The sequence below is a fragment of the Fonsecaea multimorphosa genome (genome assembly GCF_000836435.1).
Source record: "Fonsecaea multimorphosa CBS 102226 unplaced genomic scaffold supercont1.3, whole genome shotgun sequence".
Classification (NCBI taxonomy): Eukaryota; Fungi; Ascomycota; class Eurotiomycetes; order Chaetothyriales; family Herpotrichiellaceae; genus Fonsecaea; species Fonsecaea multimorphosa.
The window spans coordinates 575,637-592,923 of NW_015971637.1; the positions used below are offsets into that span (position 1 = coordinate 575,637).

General features: G+C 52.1%; 5 protein-coding genes across 5 annotated transcripts; 4 read left to right on the plus strand and 1 right to left on the minus strand.

The window, feature by feature from the left end:
* Nucleotides 1-158: 158 nt before the first annotated feature.
* Nucleotides 159-942, minus strand: Z520_01989 (uncharacterized protein; the record flags this gene model as incomplete). The annotated part of the gene is made up of 3 exons (XM_016772503.1): nt 159-469; nt 520-798; nt 861-942. The coding sequence occupies 3 exons, from the start codon at nt 940-942 to the stop codon at nt 159-161; spliced, it is 672 nt and encodes a 223-aa protein (XP_016635973.1).
* A 549-nt stretch (nt 943-1,491) lies between these two features.
* On the plus strand, nt 1,492-3,389 carry Z520_01990 (uncharacterized protein; the record flags this gene model as incomplete). Its single annotated transcript, XM_016772504.1, has 5 exons — nt 1,492-1,522; nt 1,577-1,621; nt 1,691-1,768; nt 1,836-2,123; nt 2,173-3,389. 5 exons carry the CDS (start codon nt 1,492-1,494, stop codon nt 3,387-3,389), a joined length of 1,659 nt encoding a protein of 552 aa, XP_016635974.1.
* Nucleotides 3,390-4,284: 895 nt separating this feature from the next.
* Nucleotides 4,285-10,688, plus strand: Z520_01991 (uncharacterized protein; the record flags this gene model as incomplete). Its single annotated transcript, XM_016772505.1, has 3 exons — nt 4,285-4,351; nt 4,497-5,683; nt 5,733-10,688. 3 exons carry the CDS (start codon nt 4,285-4,287, stop codon nt 10,686-10,688), a joined length of 6,210 nt encoding a protein of 2,069 aa, XP_016635975.1.
* A 713-nt stretch (nt 10,689-11,401) lies between these two features.
* Nucleotides 11,402-15,103, plus strand: Z520_01992 (uncharacterized protein; the record flags this gene model as incomplete). The annotated part of the gene is made up of 3 exons (XM_016772506.1): nt 11,402-11,496; nt 11,555-14,129; nt 14,180-15,103. The coding sequence occupies 3 exons, from the start codon at nt 11,402-11,404 to the stop codon at nt 15,101-15,103; spliced, it is 3,594 nt and encodes a 1,197-aa protein (XP_016635976.1).
* A 1,324-nt stretch (nt 15,104-16,427) lies between these two features.
* On the plus strand, nt 16,428-17,075 carry Z520_01993 (uncharacterized protein; the record flags this gene model as incomplete). Its single annotated transcript, XM_016772507.1, has 1 exon — nt 16,428-17,075. One exon carries the CDS (start codon nt 16,428-16,430, stop codon nt 17,073-17,075), a length of 648 nt encoding a protein of 215 aa, XP_016635977.1.
* Nucleotides 17,076-17,287: the final 212 nt, after the last annotated feature.

The window sequence follows — 17,287 nt, forward strand, 5'->3', positions numbered from 1 at the left end:
AACTTCCAATCGTCGAGTCTGTAGTGGTGGTCGATCTTTCAGATGAGCACTCGGCGACAGTCTGCTTGAGAGGTGCCGCCACACTCTTCGTTGCCACGTTCCTTGTTGCATCCTCACCCACGCGATAGCGAACAATACTTTGTGACGTGAAACAGCTCTCAGCTCGGACGGGTTTTCAGCTCTTGATACTTAACGTGGACGCGTTCGTCCCTTGCCGCTCGTAGGCTTGCTATCTTGTCGTCCAATACAGCAATTTCCGCTTCAATCCGGAGGAGCTTATCTAAAAGCAAATCCTCATACTCTTTGTCCGACAGAGATTTCATAGGAGAAAATGTAGCAAAGCCGCTTTTCAGACGTGAAGAGAGTTGAGCAATAGATGAAGAGCCTTGCGTGGTATTCAACCCTGCTTGAGACAGAGCAGCAATGACTCCGAACATGATGCTACCTGTGACCAGGCTTCCTCGAGGCACTGACTGCGGTCAAAAAATGTCCATTCTGCTTTGCGTCCCCGCCACTCACAGAAGGTTGCGATCACAGCTCCGGAACATGAACCTGCAATGCCACTTGCAGCGACTCGGTGCAAATCCTTATCCCGAGATAAGGGACCTGCCAGCAATACACTCCGGCAATCTGGAAAGATATAAGCAGATGCGAATTCCAAATTGGAGCAGTGACACAGACAGAAGAAGGTGGTGCCAGCAGAAAACCATTGTGTTGCAGAGATTGCAGTATACGCCAATGGACTCGAAGTCTGAATGAGAGTGCCAGCTATACCGCCATACGCCGCACCACAAACCCCTGTTTGCCATAAGTCAACGGCTCAGATTCCCAATGGTTCTTTGGGTAGCATCATCTCCTACCTGTGGCGGCTCCCACGTAGAGTGCAGGCACAAACGGCTTCCAGAGAATATCTTTCGCGACACTAGGATGCTCCTTGGACATAGCGCATTATACAGTTCCTGGGACTTTGTACAAGAGAAAAGAAATAGCACTCGCCGACAATGGTGAATGTGGCAAGCGTGGCTGTCGGAAATGCACCACGCACCATGCCGCCAAGAGCCCAATTTGGCCTGCTGCGTCCAAACCCAAAATGGCACTCGTGCGGGTCAAGGAAAGAAAAGGCCGGACAAAGTTGCCTTTGCCTGCAGAGTCTCCTACTACCGCCCTGCGCCCGCAAATCTTTCAAGACTTTCGTACACATCGTGACATCCACTGCGCCGACATCACACAAGGCGCTGTACTTTGTCTACTATCAAACAACATCAATTCCAGGCCTTTGTCTGGTCGAAGTGCGTTCGACGACGTGCTTAGGCTGCGACTTCCGACTCGCACTTTTGAATCCACCAGCGAGCGTACATTTTTAGGGCGCCTGCTGAGATTTCGCAATCATGGGTACGAGCATACGGCGACATTCGGCGCACAGCCTGCGCAACTGGCTGCGTCCTGGGCTTCACTTGCTGACATGTTCTAGCTCCCAAAAAGAACCAAAAAATGTCCCTCGGGACCTTCTTGCAGGATGAGAGTGCGTTCCACCCGAGGCTGGATGCAGCCAACCCGTGTCGCTAAATGTTGGTAGACTATGGCTCCTGGGCAGATGAGATGGAGGACATGCCCCTCCCGAGTAAGTACTCTCCGTACACGATGAAAACCCCAGGGGACAATGGACGTTGACTTTGTGGTGCGACGACAGCCTCCGACACAAGACCAAGCTATGGGTCAGAACGAAGAGCGTTTAGCACAACTACGGGCATGGGCAATGGCTATCCAGGTTTGTCACCGTCTGTCGAATCACCAGACCGGACAGAATGCTGACTGTAGACTACCATCACCAACAGAACGCCGAGACACCTTCCCTGCAAGAGAACAACTCCCCCTCCCCACGCAACCCCCTTTCACTGCACATCTTGCAAATCTATCCTTCGACGCCACACAGGGAGATATAAACGATTTTTTTCGCGACTGCCAGGTCACAAACGTCCGCATTGTGGAAGACAAACAAGATCGCAAGCCCAAAGGATTCGGCTATGTTGAATTTGCAACTTTGGATGGTCTCAAGGCTGCATTGGCTCTCAGTGGCAACAACTTGGCAGGTCGCCAAGTTCGTGTGAGCGTCGCCGAACCACGTGAGTTGTCACCGAGACTGTTTGTGACTTGTACTGACTGTCTGGTTAGCCAAGGAAAGACATGAGACCCGCGATTTCAGCGATTGGTCAAGAAAGGGACCTCTTCCAGAACTGCCAAATCAACGTAGAGTGTCTGACAGGCCAGGAGGCTATGGAGGCCGCAGCTTTGATAACATGTCCGATGCTGGAAGTGAGAGAGGCCATGGCAACGAGCGTGGCCATCGGCGAGGATTTGGGGGGGAAGGAGATGGAAAGGTGAGGGACTTCTCGAATTGGGAAAGAAAAGGTCCGTTGTCACCGGTCACTCCGGGACCCACGACTCTCCGGGAGGGCGGGAGACAAGGAAGCAAGGAAGGCTACGGCTTCCGCAAGAATTCGCCGTCCTGGGGCGAGGCAAGATCGCAGGAGGGATCTCGACCCCCACGACGCGAATACGCCGAACGCCCCCCTCCTGAGCGACAGCCGACAGCACCGGAGCTCGACAATCAATGGCGCGCTAGAATGAAACCTGATTCTGCCAAAGCGCCGACTCCCGAAGCCAGCGAGCCTTCATCTCCTGCAGCGCCCCCGGCTCCGGCGACCAGGCCGAAACTGAATTTGCAGAAGAGAACTGTTTCTGAAACGGATCCCGTGGCATCTCCCGCCGGCATTTCGGATTCGAAGTCGAGCCCATTTGGAGCAGCTCGTCCCGTTGACACCGCAGCTAAGGAGAAGGAGGTTGAAGAAAAGCGTCAACTTGCTCTCCGACAGAAAAGGGAGGCCGAGGAAAAGGCCAAGGCTGAAAGGGCCGAGGAGAAGAGACTGGCAAAGGAGAAAGCCGACTCGGACAAGGAGCGGGTTAAGGAAACGCCCAGCAAGGAGCCCAAGGAGAGCAAGGAGCCCAAGGAGCCTAAGGAGCCTAAGGAGCCCAAGGAGTCCGGCACCGCGAAAGAAAATGGCGAGGACAATGCTCAACCTACGCCCAAGTTTGACCTTCTTCGCCGTGCTGACACGGGCATGAACGATATGGTTGCGGAAGATGAGAATGATGAAGAGGGAGAAGAACAGCCTCAGCCAACGGACGACAAAGCAGTGAAACCCAAGCAAATTGTGCAGACGCCTACATCTGCAAAGACCAACGGTTCTTGGAGGAATGGACCTGCACCCCAACCTCCCACACCCAGTACAGCTACAGAACTGGAAGAAGACGGCTGGAGCACCGTGTCCAAGCCGCAAAAGCAGCGCAATAACCGACGATACGGCCCGTCGAGAGGAGCGGCATCCTGATGATGCCGTCTCAAAATTCCCATTCCAGGCCGTGCGATCTCGGGATGCAGCACCTGCTGTACCAGACGCTTGTTGTGCGGTCTTTTGTACATCTACTCGTCTCTCACCATATCTGGCCGACCTGCGGTTTTCGAAGTACGGTCGGTGTGGGAAGGCAGATCTCAGCAATTTTGGCTATTCTCCAGTGTTCGCACTTGTTCCCAAAAAATGCAAGGAATCGGGAGTCTGCTTGCTTTGTCCAGCATGGGGGAGTTTGGGCAGGGGGAAAGTGCGGCATTGCAGCCAGAGAAAGTCTGGGACAAGGATGGGATCGAGGCATTAGGAAAAAATTTATTTGAAGAGACAGTCTCTCGACTCGCACTTACATGTTCGCTCAAGGCTGGCCAAATGCAACAGACCACATCGCCTTCTAGATGGATCATAGAACAGGCATTGACTTAAAGATGTGTGCTCATTGTTTGTCGGACTTGCCCTCCATAACATGGATCTGTTCGATCAACTTCCCCCCGTAGCGCCCGTCCCAAGCAGTCAATGTCACCAGGGGGAGATGGACACGCAGACCAATTCACCTGCGATCGACTTTAGCAACTAAACATTAGCTATTCTCGTTATGATACTGTACAGAATACTACTAAGGACCTAGGTAGGTGCCTCCTTGGTATCTGCGTAGAAAGGTGCTCCCATTTATGATATCACGTGTTTCGTTCGGCACTGGCGCCACTGCTCGGGCCAATCAGTGCCCAAGCCAGTATCTGCCAAGGCCACAGCCAAAAAATTGAAACGGCTGGGACTCGAACAGGAAAGAGAAAAAAAGAGTCACCGACATAAAAAGTCCTTTCTTCAAGCGACCAGAATCCACTGGCTCTTCGTCACATCATGAGATGGAGAGCAGACTATGGCGAAGGGCCTGGATGATTTGATCGAGTTTCTGCTCGAGGAAATTGCAGTCAGTGGTAGTCAAGGTCAGTTGATTCTGCGACTCATTTTCCCTCCAAACTTGCATGATCCGAGGTTCCAGTGGCAAGGGTTCCAGCACTTCAAACACTCACCGCTGGCTCAGCCCCACATCTATGCATTACGAATGCTAACCTCCAACTCTCTGCGTAGGCCTCTCCATTAGTGACATCGCTCAGTCCATCTCGTCATTCTACGACAAACCGCAAGATGACTCGGGATCCAATGTGCCCACCGAGGGCGTTGATGCTATATCAGCAGTCACGGTTGACCGGCCTCTACTTGCCAAGGTCTGGTCATGGCTAGGCCGGCATCCTGATGTCTCTATCGGTGACGATAGACGGTACAACGAGACATCGTTGGCCGAGATAGAGCTCCAATTTCCGCACTACCTCAACCTCGCTGCCGGACACAAGCAAAGATCCGCTGAGGATGATGCTGCGTCGGACGGGTCAACCCAGCCTAGAGCAACACCCAAGAATCGACCAAGGCCCGGAAGAGCTCGTGCTGTTGAAGGACCACGAATCTCTGTTAACGAGGCTCGGGTCTATGAGGCTATATGTGGTCATCCCCCGGACATTAGCAAGGTTGTGCCTCTTGAGTTCGAGCTCTTGTCTCATATTGCTGCTGCGAGATCAACTGGGATTTTACAAGGAGACCTTGTGAGAGCGTCTGGGCAGGACAAGCGCTCTGTTCCAAAGCGGACGGATGCTTTGCAAAGCAAGGGCTACATAGCCAAGGAAATCGTCTTTCGCCACGGTAATCGGACAAGCCGACTCACCCTGAAAAAGTTCGCCCACCACAATGCAGCCGACGCCGAGCCGTTCCACAAGCTTCATAGCCTCCCGCAACATGGATCGACATTGCGAGATGTTGTCCGCAGAATCTTCGATGTGTTGGAAGAACACAACCTTATATCTCAGACAAGACTGGCGGAAGAATTGAGTCTAGGATCGTCGGCAGAGTCGGCCATCCTTTCTAAGATTATTCGTCGGCTCGAGAAGCTGAAGTGCATCAAGAGAGTTCGAACTGCTGTAGGTCCTTCTGCGACATCTGACGACCTGCGACACTTCGTTCAGCTTTTGCATCGTGCCGACGCAGTAGACCTGGAGAATTTCGACACAGAAAAGCTGTCTTTGAGCCAAACAGTTGAGGAATTGGCATCTTCCGAGCCAGAGGATCGGAATAACCAAAGTGCGTCACATTTTGCGGCCGAGGAGGAAAATGAAGAGGCCTCAGAAGCTGTGTACAAACCTGCCAGATGGAACCCTGATCGCTTAATGCCTAATATTCTCGTTGATGCGGTCCGACTTGCAGGTCTGGAGGGTCTGACAAATTTGGTATGCCCTTGGACTTCTCCCCGTGTGTTGCAATACTAACAGTGACAAGAATGCACGTATAATGACTACTGGCGATTTTGTGCGTCGTCAATTAGAGTCTCTGTTGCTCCGATTATCATGCGAGTCACTCATCATTCAGCCACAGCATTTGCGACACCTGGCCATTGTCCGAACCACTGTGAGACACGATGGGGTCATCCAGTATGTTCACTTCTCATGGGATGTCTTTCGGAAGAAAGCGGCAGACCAACGTCTCGACGTTTCTGAAATCCCGGGTGCTCATCAAATTATGAAGAGGCTCGCAGAAAAGGAGGCCGTCTCTGATGATCACGAGACTTCCCTATCTCATGCTCATGTTGACGAGTTGGGTTTTCCAATACAAGCTCCGTTGGCCCTACAGCTACGACATGGCGAGGCCACCTTTTACGATCTGATAAAAGCAGCCGCCCCTGGAGATGTCCAAAAACGCCTTGGAGAGCCTGCCATTGTCAAGCAGGGGACGAAAATAGCTATGAAGATACGTGATGAGTTGCCAGTCTCGTCCAGCACGAAGAATGGCACACCTCGTCGTCTGCCCCGTCCGCCGCGCCAGCCGACACGGCGACCGCCAAAACGTCGCAGAGACTCAGATGACGAGGAGAAAACAGTCATTGGTCGTCCTCGCAAATATATGCGGGGCACAGAAAAGTTCTGGCGGATGCAATTCAAGCAGGCTAGATTAGATGCAGGCGCGGATCCTAACGATCTTAGAAAAGGAGCAGCACAAGATCCCTCAGCCATTGCTCTGTACGCCCGGCGTCCGGCAGATTTCGACAAGACTCTGGTTCAGGCATTGGAGGCTGGGTTGCCAGTCCCGATGCTCCCAGAAGACATCAACGACGATTGGATCCGTTCAATAAGAGCAATTTTTGATCGCTCTCTTGAGGGTATCTATATGTCTCCCAAAGGGCTGCGCTCTGACAACAGCCAGAGGTTAGCCCAAATCATGATCGTGAAAACTCCACGGTTGACATCAGTCGACTTCAGCGACAGGACCATCGTCCACCCGTTTCGATTCATCTCATCCAGTGCATCACACAGCTTTATGTTCAGAAGGTACTACCCCGACCTCCCAACCATGCATCCATCAGCACTACGTACTCTAAGGAAATCGAAGCGCCAGAGTGAAATCGGACCCAGCAAGCGCGAAGAAAAGAGGAAACAAGGGCCCAGGTTAGGCATCTTCTATGAAGACCCGGGCCTTCCGACAGCACTGCCTTCTCAGCTTCCAAACCCAGCTGATATTCAACTTTCAGTGAATGTGCTTATGGACACAACTGATGAAGAAAACGGACCTCCTTCTGAAGGCGCTTTGGGCACGAGAACCTCGTCTCGTGTATCAATAGATGGGACCATCCTTTCTGACGATACAAGAATAGAAAATGGTGAAGCCAGCAAGGGCTCGCAGTGGCGGATTCAAGAACGAGACGCCAGCGCGGAAACACCAACCGCTCCCAATTCGAAGCCTGAAATCACCGAGCCACGCCGTGCCAGATCTGCCAGAAACCGGAAGTTGACCCGGAAAGCAATGGAATTGTTGCAATCGGATCAGACCCGAAATGTGCGTGTCTTTTCTGAATCTCGAGAGACTCCATCCGAGGTGTTTGCCGCGGATTCTGAACTTCAAAATCAGATGTCCTTGCACCGAGCATCCGAAGTATCCAGCGCAGAGGCACCGTCACATTCTAGTAGCCACTCACCCATGAAGGAGCACTCCACAGGTATTTCATACCTAAATGTGGACGAAACTCGAACTGCTCATTACACGCAACCCTCTGTTTCCAGTGACAAACACATGATTATTGATGTCAATCCTAGTGTCGGCGAGACAGAAGCAACGAGAACCTTATCGGTTGAAAGAGAGCAGCCTGAGTACCCGGTATCAGCGAGATTCTTAGAGGGTATCACCGAAGCTGCGGCATCTAAAAGCCCTTCTTTGAGTGAACAGCTGCCAGAGAACAATCACTCAGCAGAAGGGCAGGACAATTTCTCTCAAAAAAGGTCCTTTCCGTCGAAAGCCGCTACCAGAAAACGTTTGTCAACCCCAACAAGAGCAAGAACGGCGTCTGTTGAAGCAGGGAACGCCGAAGACGAATCGCAGCCAAAGAATCGACAGAGTCAGGGGAAGCAACGCTATTTCGAGGGCGCTAATGCTCTTTTCCGGAGAATCATTCTCCAACTGATTCAAGAGACATCAGGGGTCGTGCCAAACGATGCTTCAATGTTCAAACGTGTTGCGTTGCCTCGCTGGCAAGAGGCCGGAGGGGAAGGTCGACCCCTGCTGAAAACCATTAAGACAGCGATCAAGTCCTTGAATGAGTCTCGAAGACTAAAACAGGTCATGTTCACGTTTCGAGGAAAGTCTGGAATCATGGTTACGCGCTCGGTCATCTTCTTACCGCACATTGACCCTTTGTCTCAAGCCGTCGAGGAAGTGAAGCAGAATATTATCAATGCGGAACCCACTGATTACATACCCCCTGAGTGGAGGGATGAAGGCTACCGCATTCCCCTCGTCAATAAAAGGGCTCCGAGCAGAACGCCTGATGTTGAAGAAGAACCACCGAGGAGTCGACGTGCATCATCGGCTGTGTCGAAAAGAAGAATCGCCTCCACAAGCAGTAGGGGTGAGAGAAGCCGCACAAAAACAACCGAGTCTTCTCCGTCACCAATGACAGAGACTCCGGCTGGCAGTTTTCTTACACTCAGAGTTCCAGCGTTGGGTTCGCTTCCAATTGTGCATCTCCACAACTGGAGGAAGGAGTGCCCCGTGAGTGCATTGCGCTCCGACACATCCGATGCCAATCCTTGGAAGGCTGGCGCATTTCGACCCATTCGGCGGCGACGAAGGTTTGAACAGCAAGGTTCCCAGGCAGCTGGAAGGTCAATAATATGGCGAAATTTCCCTTCCTCGTTGGAAGATATTCTACAACTTCCTGATCTTAGATTGGACTATGATGCCTTTCAAGCCGACGATGCTGACTGGCAACGCTTTGCCTGCGAGATTGAGGGAGTTCGTGCGTGGGAAGAACAAGAGCCTGGCGCGGCTCTATCGAAACGATCTAGGTTCGCTTTCATCAATCATTCGGTCCCAGCTGCCCTATATGCGGGCTCGGTTTTTCCACTGGCAATCGAATTTAGCAGCCTTGTACAGTTCGATGAGGATGGAAGCGAGCTCGAGGTTGCTTATCCGCCTGCCGAAACATGGGCAGCATTTGCGAACGCCCTGCAAGCATCTTCCAGTGTCACCTCCCGAATCGTAGCAGTGGACGAAGCAAATTTACATTCGATGCGACCACTTTCCCCAGGACTTGGACCTCGACGATCAAAAAGGCCGTCTAAGCGCAGATTGTCGGAAGATGACCATGGGTTCATCCCTCTACCTCCCTCGAAACGCCGCAGAAGGGCGAGACGGGTTTCCGACACAACACCATCGAGGCGTACGGGAATCTCGGCCTTTGGCAATACAACCCGAAAGCTTCCCAAGAGTGCCAAATGGCTGCAGACGATGCCAGAGGAGATGATATACCGAATCGCAGTTGCCGTCATCGTTGTTCGGACGCTAGCAGGCGGAATGCAAAGTTTCATCAACTGGCATATTGTCATGACGCTCTTCCCTGATCAAAAGGAAGAAGTTATCAAAGCCCGCTGGAATACGTTATCAACCAGATACAGTTCTGATATACAAAATCTCACAGAGGACCTGCAATCAAGGTACTTGGAAGCGCTACAAGCGGGCGAGGTAGCGTCGGTCGGCTTTGATGTTATCGAAGCCACGGACTGGGGCGCCATTGTGGACTGGGCCTTAGAGAGCGTTGACCGTTTCAATCTGAAGCGGATTGCACACCTTCCAGCCAACCGGGGCGAGTTGCTGGATAGCTATGCCTTAGAATTCACCCAACCCAGATACTTCCACAATACCGTGTGGAACAACAGTACAACGAACGTTAAAGAAGATGCCGCAAGGTCGACAGTTTTCGCCACACATGCTAATTCTACAATGCAATCCGCCATCCTTCGCCATCAACATGGCTTCGAACTCGAGATGGCCAAGCCAGCCCTTCGTGTCGCTAAGTCATGGGTGCTCGCGACCGTTTTCACTCCCGAATCGGTGTTCAATGCAGAATTGGCGCAGGCCAAACTCTCCACCCTTGCCCTAAACCCGGTAGAATGCGATGCACTCCTCTCACGTGCGTTGAAATTGCTTCAAGATGAGAAGATCATTCAACGCAAACTCAATGCTCACCAACTGGAGCAAGGATTGCATCGTGTGCGCACCTGGGAAGCTCACCGCAAGTTCCTCCACCAGTTTGAGGAGCGGGGCATGGTCACTCCGGATGTGCTCCGTTGTGCCGCCAAATACAAATTGGAAGTTCTTGACCACGAGTTCGCGAGGGGGAATAGTGTCCCGATCGAGAAAGAAGAACTTGTCCCAGACGGTAAGATGGTGGCAGTGTTGAACCTGATGGCATCAGGACGCGTCAGGGTCCGACCAGGCGCAGACGTGCCAAAGACTCGCTATGGCTTGGATCACGAACGTGTAGGCTATCGGACCAAAGACCTGGACAAGAAGTTGTTGGGTTTCGGGATCGAGCTCACACCGACAAAGGAATATCCGTCTGGGGATCCCTGGTCGGGCGCGTTGGGAATACGCCAGCTCCCCATCCCGCGTGGACAGGCAGATGAGCCGATGGGGCCAATCCCTATATGGGTTGACATTCATGGAAACGTGCAAGCGGCACTCTGGTACACGTTTCTTGTCGGCGTGATCGGGCTCGTCTCGCAAATGCCGGGTGTGTCCGCCTCGCAGATCTCAAGGACTTTTGGATTTGGGCTTGATGAAGCTGAAGTTGAACTCATCATGCAGTGGTGTGTACAGTCTGGGTTTGCAAAGATGGATACTAGCTCGAAGGGATATGAGACGTTGGAGTGGTGGTGGCTCTGTGTTGACGAGGCTAGAGCATAACGGGAGATGTGGGTGGATGAAGTGGTTGGGATGACAATCATGACATTTATCGGCGTGGATTTCTGAAGCGCACTCAGCGATGGCGTCGGCCTTGGACCAACAGGACAACAGACCTGGCATTTGAAGGACTCGGGAACAGGATGGGACAGCGATGACTAGCAATGTATGATATGAGGCGTCAGGCATCTTCTCGCTGATGAGAAATGGTGACTTCGTACAAAATAACCTCGTGTTGCTGGAGACGCATAGCTAGGGGCGCTCTTGGACATCCTCACTACTAAAAAGAAGTCTTCCGTGCCCTTGACTATCTAGGTATATTAGTAGCTTCTAAATTCCCAGGTGGGTGCCAGGTAATCTGTGCACTACAAGCTGTACTGGGTACCTATGAGGAGCGGTGCGCGCCTCGCGTCGATTGTCGTTGAATACAATTTCTCCGCATCCCGCAAACTGCGCTTCTCCGAGTCTGCGGATTCAGCGACGCACCCAGGCACATTGACGGAAGAATCACTCATGACCAACTCACAACCACTCACAACCCTGGAGCCTTGAGGCTGAGGCTTCAATCCGGCCACGAGTACGCAGTATCGACCTTCACGCCTCATTCTCCGTTGTCTTGTACCACAAACCATTTCTCATTATTGCCTTGCCGTGGGAGATGAGTTGCGAATGTACTGCCCCTCCATCAGATCGCGACTTCGTGACCAAGATTCATAATGTCTTACATTGTACCAATCCACCCGCCTAGTGGTGTGCGCCATGCTATCAAATTGAATTTCCTAGAGCCCGCCGTTGACACACTCATTGTTGCGTGAGTACTCTTCCGAATCTCCTCGTCAACAGGATAATCCGCTGAATGCATGATCTAGGAAAGCGAATCGACTCCAAATATTCGAGCAAGGACCAGAAGGCTTGAGCCTGTTGCACACGAAGGTCGTCTACGGCTATATCACCATCCTTGAGAAGCTCCGCCCCGAGTCTTCCAAGACCGACCACCTTTTTGTCGGGACCGATCGCTACCAGTACTTCACTTGTTCATGGAACGCGCAGACGAAACAGTTACAAACAGAACAGAGCTATGTCGATCTGGCGGACAAGGTTCTTCGCAGCTCGCAAGAGGCGGACAGATGCCATGTGGACCCGACCCGGCGATACATGACTTTGGAACTGTACGATGGAGTCATATCAGTCTTGCCTTTCATTCAACCCTCCAACAAACGGGTGAAAAGAGAGAGCACCGCCGCTCCCCAGGTTGGGGCTCTCGGTGAGCCGGTTCAGGTCAGGGTCGAGGAGTTGTTGACGAGGTCATCCGCCTTCCTGGAAATGGATCCTGACTCAAAAGACAATCCGAGGCTGGCTATCTTGTGGGAAGACAATCTGGAGAACCCACAATTGGCGCTGAAAGAGCTCAAATACCGCCCTGGTGGGGAGCAGGCATCTGCAGATCTGGAGAGAGTGGCCGACTTGAAGGGTGACCAGCTCGACAAGGGCGTGAGCCATCTCATTCCCGTCCCCGTCCCGTACGGAGGCTTCCTGATTCTAGGCGACCACAACATTCGCTACGTTAACCGCGACCTAAGTAATGTCATTACTCAGCCTCTAGCGGACGTCTCGACGATATGGACTTGTTGGACCAACGTCGACGACCGACGATGGCTCCTCGCCGATGACTACGGCAAATTATTCTTTTTGATGATTGAGACCAGTTTTTCCGAAGTGATATCATGGAGACTTGATCCTGTTGGAGTCACCTCAAAGGCCTCTTGTTTAATATATCTCGATGAAGGCTATGTCTTTATCGGTTCACATGCGGGCGATTCGCAAGTTGTGCATATCGAAGAGGAAGGAGTCCGTATCGTGCAGACATTCCCGAATATTGCTCCTATCTTGGACTTTACCATTATGGATCTGGGTCGAGGTGCCGAAGGCGCCGCAGCTCCCGAATTCTCTTCCGGTCAGGCCAGGATAGTGACAGCCTCTGGAGCTTGGCAGGATGGTACGATTCGGAGTGTGAGGAGTGGTGTTGGACTGGAAGAGATCGGCACTATTGGCGAGCTATCTCACATTATCGACCTATGGGGTTTGAGCTCAACAGGACTGGGCGACGCTCAAGATACTTTGCTGGTTTCTTTCGTCAACGAGACGCGAATCTTTAAATTCGATGCGGAAGCCTCAGTTGAAGAAGTCGACGACTTTCATCATCTCGAGTTCTCTCAGCCAACTCTGCTTGCGACAAATCTTCCCGGTCGAAAGCTACTCCAGGTCTATGAGACCGGGTTTCGAATCACAGACCTTGAATCGAGTATGCTGACACTGGAATGGAAACCACCCGATGCTGCGGCGAAGATTACGGCTGCAAGTGCAAATTCAGTCCATCTTCTCCTAGTGGAGGGTGGTCATACTCTCCATGTCTTCCATGTCGCGACCAGCGAGGCTAAGCCCACCGTCTCAAAGACCTTCTCACCCAACTCACAAGTATCAGGTGTATCAGTACCAGACTCACAGAGTAACGTCTGTATCGTCTCGTTCTGGCAAACAGCCTCTATTGCCATTCTCGACCTACACTCCCTCGACGTCCTCCAATCACAAATGGTTGGCAGCCCGGGGACAGATATTCCACGATCAGTCCTGGTTGCTCAGGTCCTGCCTGACGCACCTCTGACTTTGTTTGTTGCAATGGCTGACGGCACAGTTCTGACGTATTCAGTCGACTCCTTGAAGAACTCTCTGTCCGGCATGACGAGGATCTTACTGGGAACAGAGCCCGTGTTCTTCAAACAATTACCCAAGGATCGCCTATCAGGATTGTCCAATATATTCGCTTCATGCGAACAGCCCTCCCTGATGTATTCCTCTGAAGGTCGCATCATATACTCAGCCGTAAACGCCGATAGTGCCTCTCGTGTGTGTAGCTTCAATTCCGAAGCATATCCCGAGGCTATTGCTATAGCGACTCCAAGCGAGCTGAAGCTGGCCTTGATCGGTACGGAGAGAACGACTCAATTGCAGACGCTTCCTGTTCGTGAGACAGTAAGATGTCTCACCTACGAACCCAAGGCTAAGATGTTCGCGATGGGGTGTGTCAGTCGAGCCATTGAGGACAGTGCAGAAGTAACGATGAGCTCCGTTAAGATTGCGGATGAGGTTAGCTTCAAGGAATTGCACTCGATAGATCTGCAAGACAAAGAGTTGGTAGAGTGCATTGTTGCGACGGGCTCGTTCGAGATGGAGGACGAATCTCGTGCTTACGGAGAGATGTTTGTGGTAGGAACAAGCCTTCTTGAGGAGAACGAATCTGGCGAGGAGTGTCCGAGAGGCCGAATACTCGTCTACGAGGTCAACAAAGAGAACAGGCTGAAAGAAGTCACTCAAATCCAGGTCAAGGGTGCATGTAGAAGTCTAGCCATGTGTGAGGGCAAGATCGTGGCGGGATTAGTGAAGACGGTGAATTTCAATCCTCCATTACAGGTCCTGCAGCTGACTGTCGTGATCAGGTCGTCCTTTACGGTCTCGTGCCCTCATCAACAAGAGGAGACCACTCCCTCAAACTGGAAAAGCTGGCCACCTACCGCACCTCGACGAACCCGCTGTCTCTTGCCGTCATGCCCGCCACTCCAAATGGTCCCGCCTCAATCGCGGTCGCAGATCTAATGAAATCTCTATCCATCCTTCAAGTCTTCCATGATTCTTCCTCCTCAACAGGTTACTCGCTGCAGGAGATATCCCGCCACTTTGCTACAGTCTGGTCCTCGGCGACTTCAATCGTACTGGAAAACGAATGGGTTCTTGCCGACATGGAAGGCAACTTGACCATGCTACGTCAAACCAGAAATGGCAGTAGACCAAGTGGCTTTAACAGCCGGCTGGAAGTTACGGGGGACTTCCGACTAGGCGAGGTAGTCAATAAGATTGTCCCTCTGACAATAACTCCGACGGCCCCAAGAGAGAACGGAAAGAACCACGCAAAGAATCCCGAGCAGGACGAGGACTTTTCCAACCCAGATGGTCGGCGTTATGGTGGTGCAGAGAAGCTGGTCGCTGCCAAGGTCCCGCGTGAGGGGTCGGTTGTCACTCCGCGGGCATTCCTCGCGACCATCGAGGGTGCGATATACATGCTTGCAACCATCAATCCGGGATTCATGAACGTGCTTCTGACCTTGCAGTCGGCATTGGCAAATCGAGTGCAGGCCCCAGGCTATATGCCCTGGAGCAAGTTCCGTGCGATGAAGACTGAGGTGTTGGAAAAGGATGAGCCGTTTAGAGTGGTTGACGGAGAGATGTTGGAGCAGGCGTTATTGAGCATGAATGATGAGGAGCTAGAAGGAGTCATCAGGGAAGGCGGCTTGATGGAGGAGCAGTTGGGAGTGACGGTCCAAGAGGTCAGGGCGTGGGGTGAAGAGTTGAGGCGATTGTGCTAGACTCAAAAGGCAAAGGGCTGGGCAGAAGGGGTGGATTCATGGAAGGGAGGACAGATACTCTTCCTCGGGTGGAGTTTCATCACTACTTCCTTTTCGCTGGCTCGGGGCGAGAATACCCGTTTGGAAGACTTGGAAAGGGCAGGAAACAGGAAGACAAGTAGAGTATCTCGACGGGACCGTCTCTGTGTGAAGGTCGTTGACACACGACTGCTTCACCAATTTGGACCCCGGGGGAAGATGTTGCCAAGCCTAGAAATCAAATGGCCTTGGGGTCTCCGCCCCGCTCCGCCCCCATCTTGGCACAGTTGATGAGCTCTGTATCCTCCCTCCACTCATGCAGCCAGTCAGCCCGCCAGCCAGCCAGCATGGAGTAGAGAACAATTCAAGTCGGGGATAGCCAGCATTGACCCGTGCGAGAGACCATCCCCCTGCGGCTGGGGGACAATGGGTGTTTTCCTCAAATGAGTCAAAAAGGCAAACAGATGGTTGATCAACCGGAAGCCACTGGTTCACTCCCGCTCACCCTTGAATTTCCCTTCACTTTGAGTTGAAGCTCACTTCGGCTCACTTCCCTCAACACGAACAAGGAAACGCCTGGGAGTGGTCATGAAGAACAAATAGCATTCAGGGTAGCAAGGGTAGCACGCGCATCACTTCACTTTGATTCAACTGATCAGATAACTTTTCAACAAAGACAACTGGCTGTGGGCCGGTGGTGAATGGATTCATGTACCGGACAGTCACTGAGAGATGAACAAGGCGTTGCCTGTCGCCAGCCACCCATGGTATTGTTCAGGTGAGACATTTCATTCATTCACTGTCACCGTCAAGGCGGCTGGGACCCTGTCACAGTGAATCGGTGATGAATAGACATGATCTCTCTGGCTTATTGATATGCTCTCTCTCTCTCTCAACGTAGCTCGTTTGTGCAAAGCAAAGATTTTTTCCCACACCCATTTTCTTTTTTGCCAGCTCAAGGGAGTCTTCCTTTTCACCTTCCATATCACCTTCTGCTGTTGTTTCTCAAACATCTTCAAACCAATCTTGAGGTATCCAGAAACTGTTTCAATTGGATATATCGTCTTCTTGTTGGCCTCTTGCAACAAATACCTCCAGTATTGAGACCATCCTCAGCATTGGCATTGACACAGTCAAATCAAAAGCAAACGCCAACTCCCCCAAAACATCCATATCACCATCCCCAACATCATCTCCTGCCTAGCCGGCACGCTTGCATACTTTGACCGACTTGCCATCTATCTACTCCATCAACCTTTTCCATTGAACGGCATTTTTTCCAATCCGCCAACCTCCAAGATACACCATGTGCTACCGCCAAGCAATCGAGTGGAAATGCGCCGACTGCGGCAAGAAGTCGCGTGAAAACTCGTCTGTACAAATTCAATGCCCCAACAGCGGCTGTCGCAAAGTTCAGCCAAAGCTTCGCCCCCAGATGAGATTCAGCCCTGAGCCATGTCAAAATTGTCAGCCTCGCAAGCGTCGCGCCAGAAGCAAGAAGTTGCGTGTGAAGGCGGGAGGTCGAGCTGATCAAGTCAGCGGTGCAGACAGCCCACACGTTCTGGTGATCGATCTATTTGATGCGGATGATGAGAGGCGAACCGTTACGGAAGCCGGCGCGGATAAGAAACAAAGCCAATTGGGGAATGAGATGGAGAGTAAGGTGCGACTCATCGAAATGCAACACTCTGAGCACCAGATGGAAGCAGTTCGACAAAGCCAGGAACATCGAGTTGCGCGTCATGCCACAACGGACGTTCACCTTGCCAGTCCAACTCGTGTCGGAGGTGACCAGGGCCACCCATCGGCCGCTGGCGAACATCAACCCCTCGCATTGCGTCCTCGCCGAGGTGACGGGATTTGCCGAATTCGCGATGCTGTGCAAGAACGCCATGGGGCATCACTGTCTGCTCACGCCCTCATTGCTCTCAACAACTGGTTGGAACTTGTTTAGGCCCAAATGGTCATAGGGATCTTGATGTATCGGTGATTTAAAGAGCAGATGGAGACAGGAGAATGGTCTTGGATACTTGGATATCAGGTTCGTTGGAGAGACGTCAGACAGACAGGAATCGCAAAGGGGCTCAACTTTTTTTGCACACAGTGATGGTGACTGGCAGGTCAAAGCGTCGAAGGGACGGACTCTCTCCGGCTAAGATGGCTTCG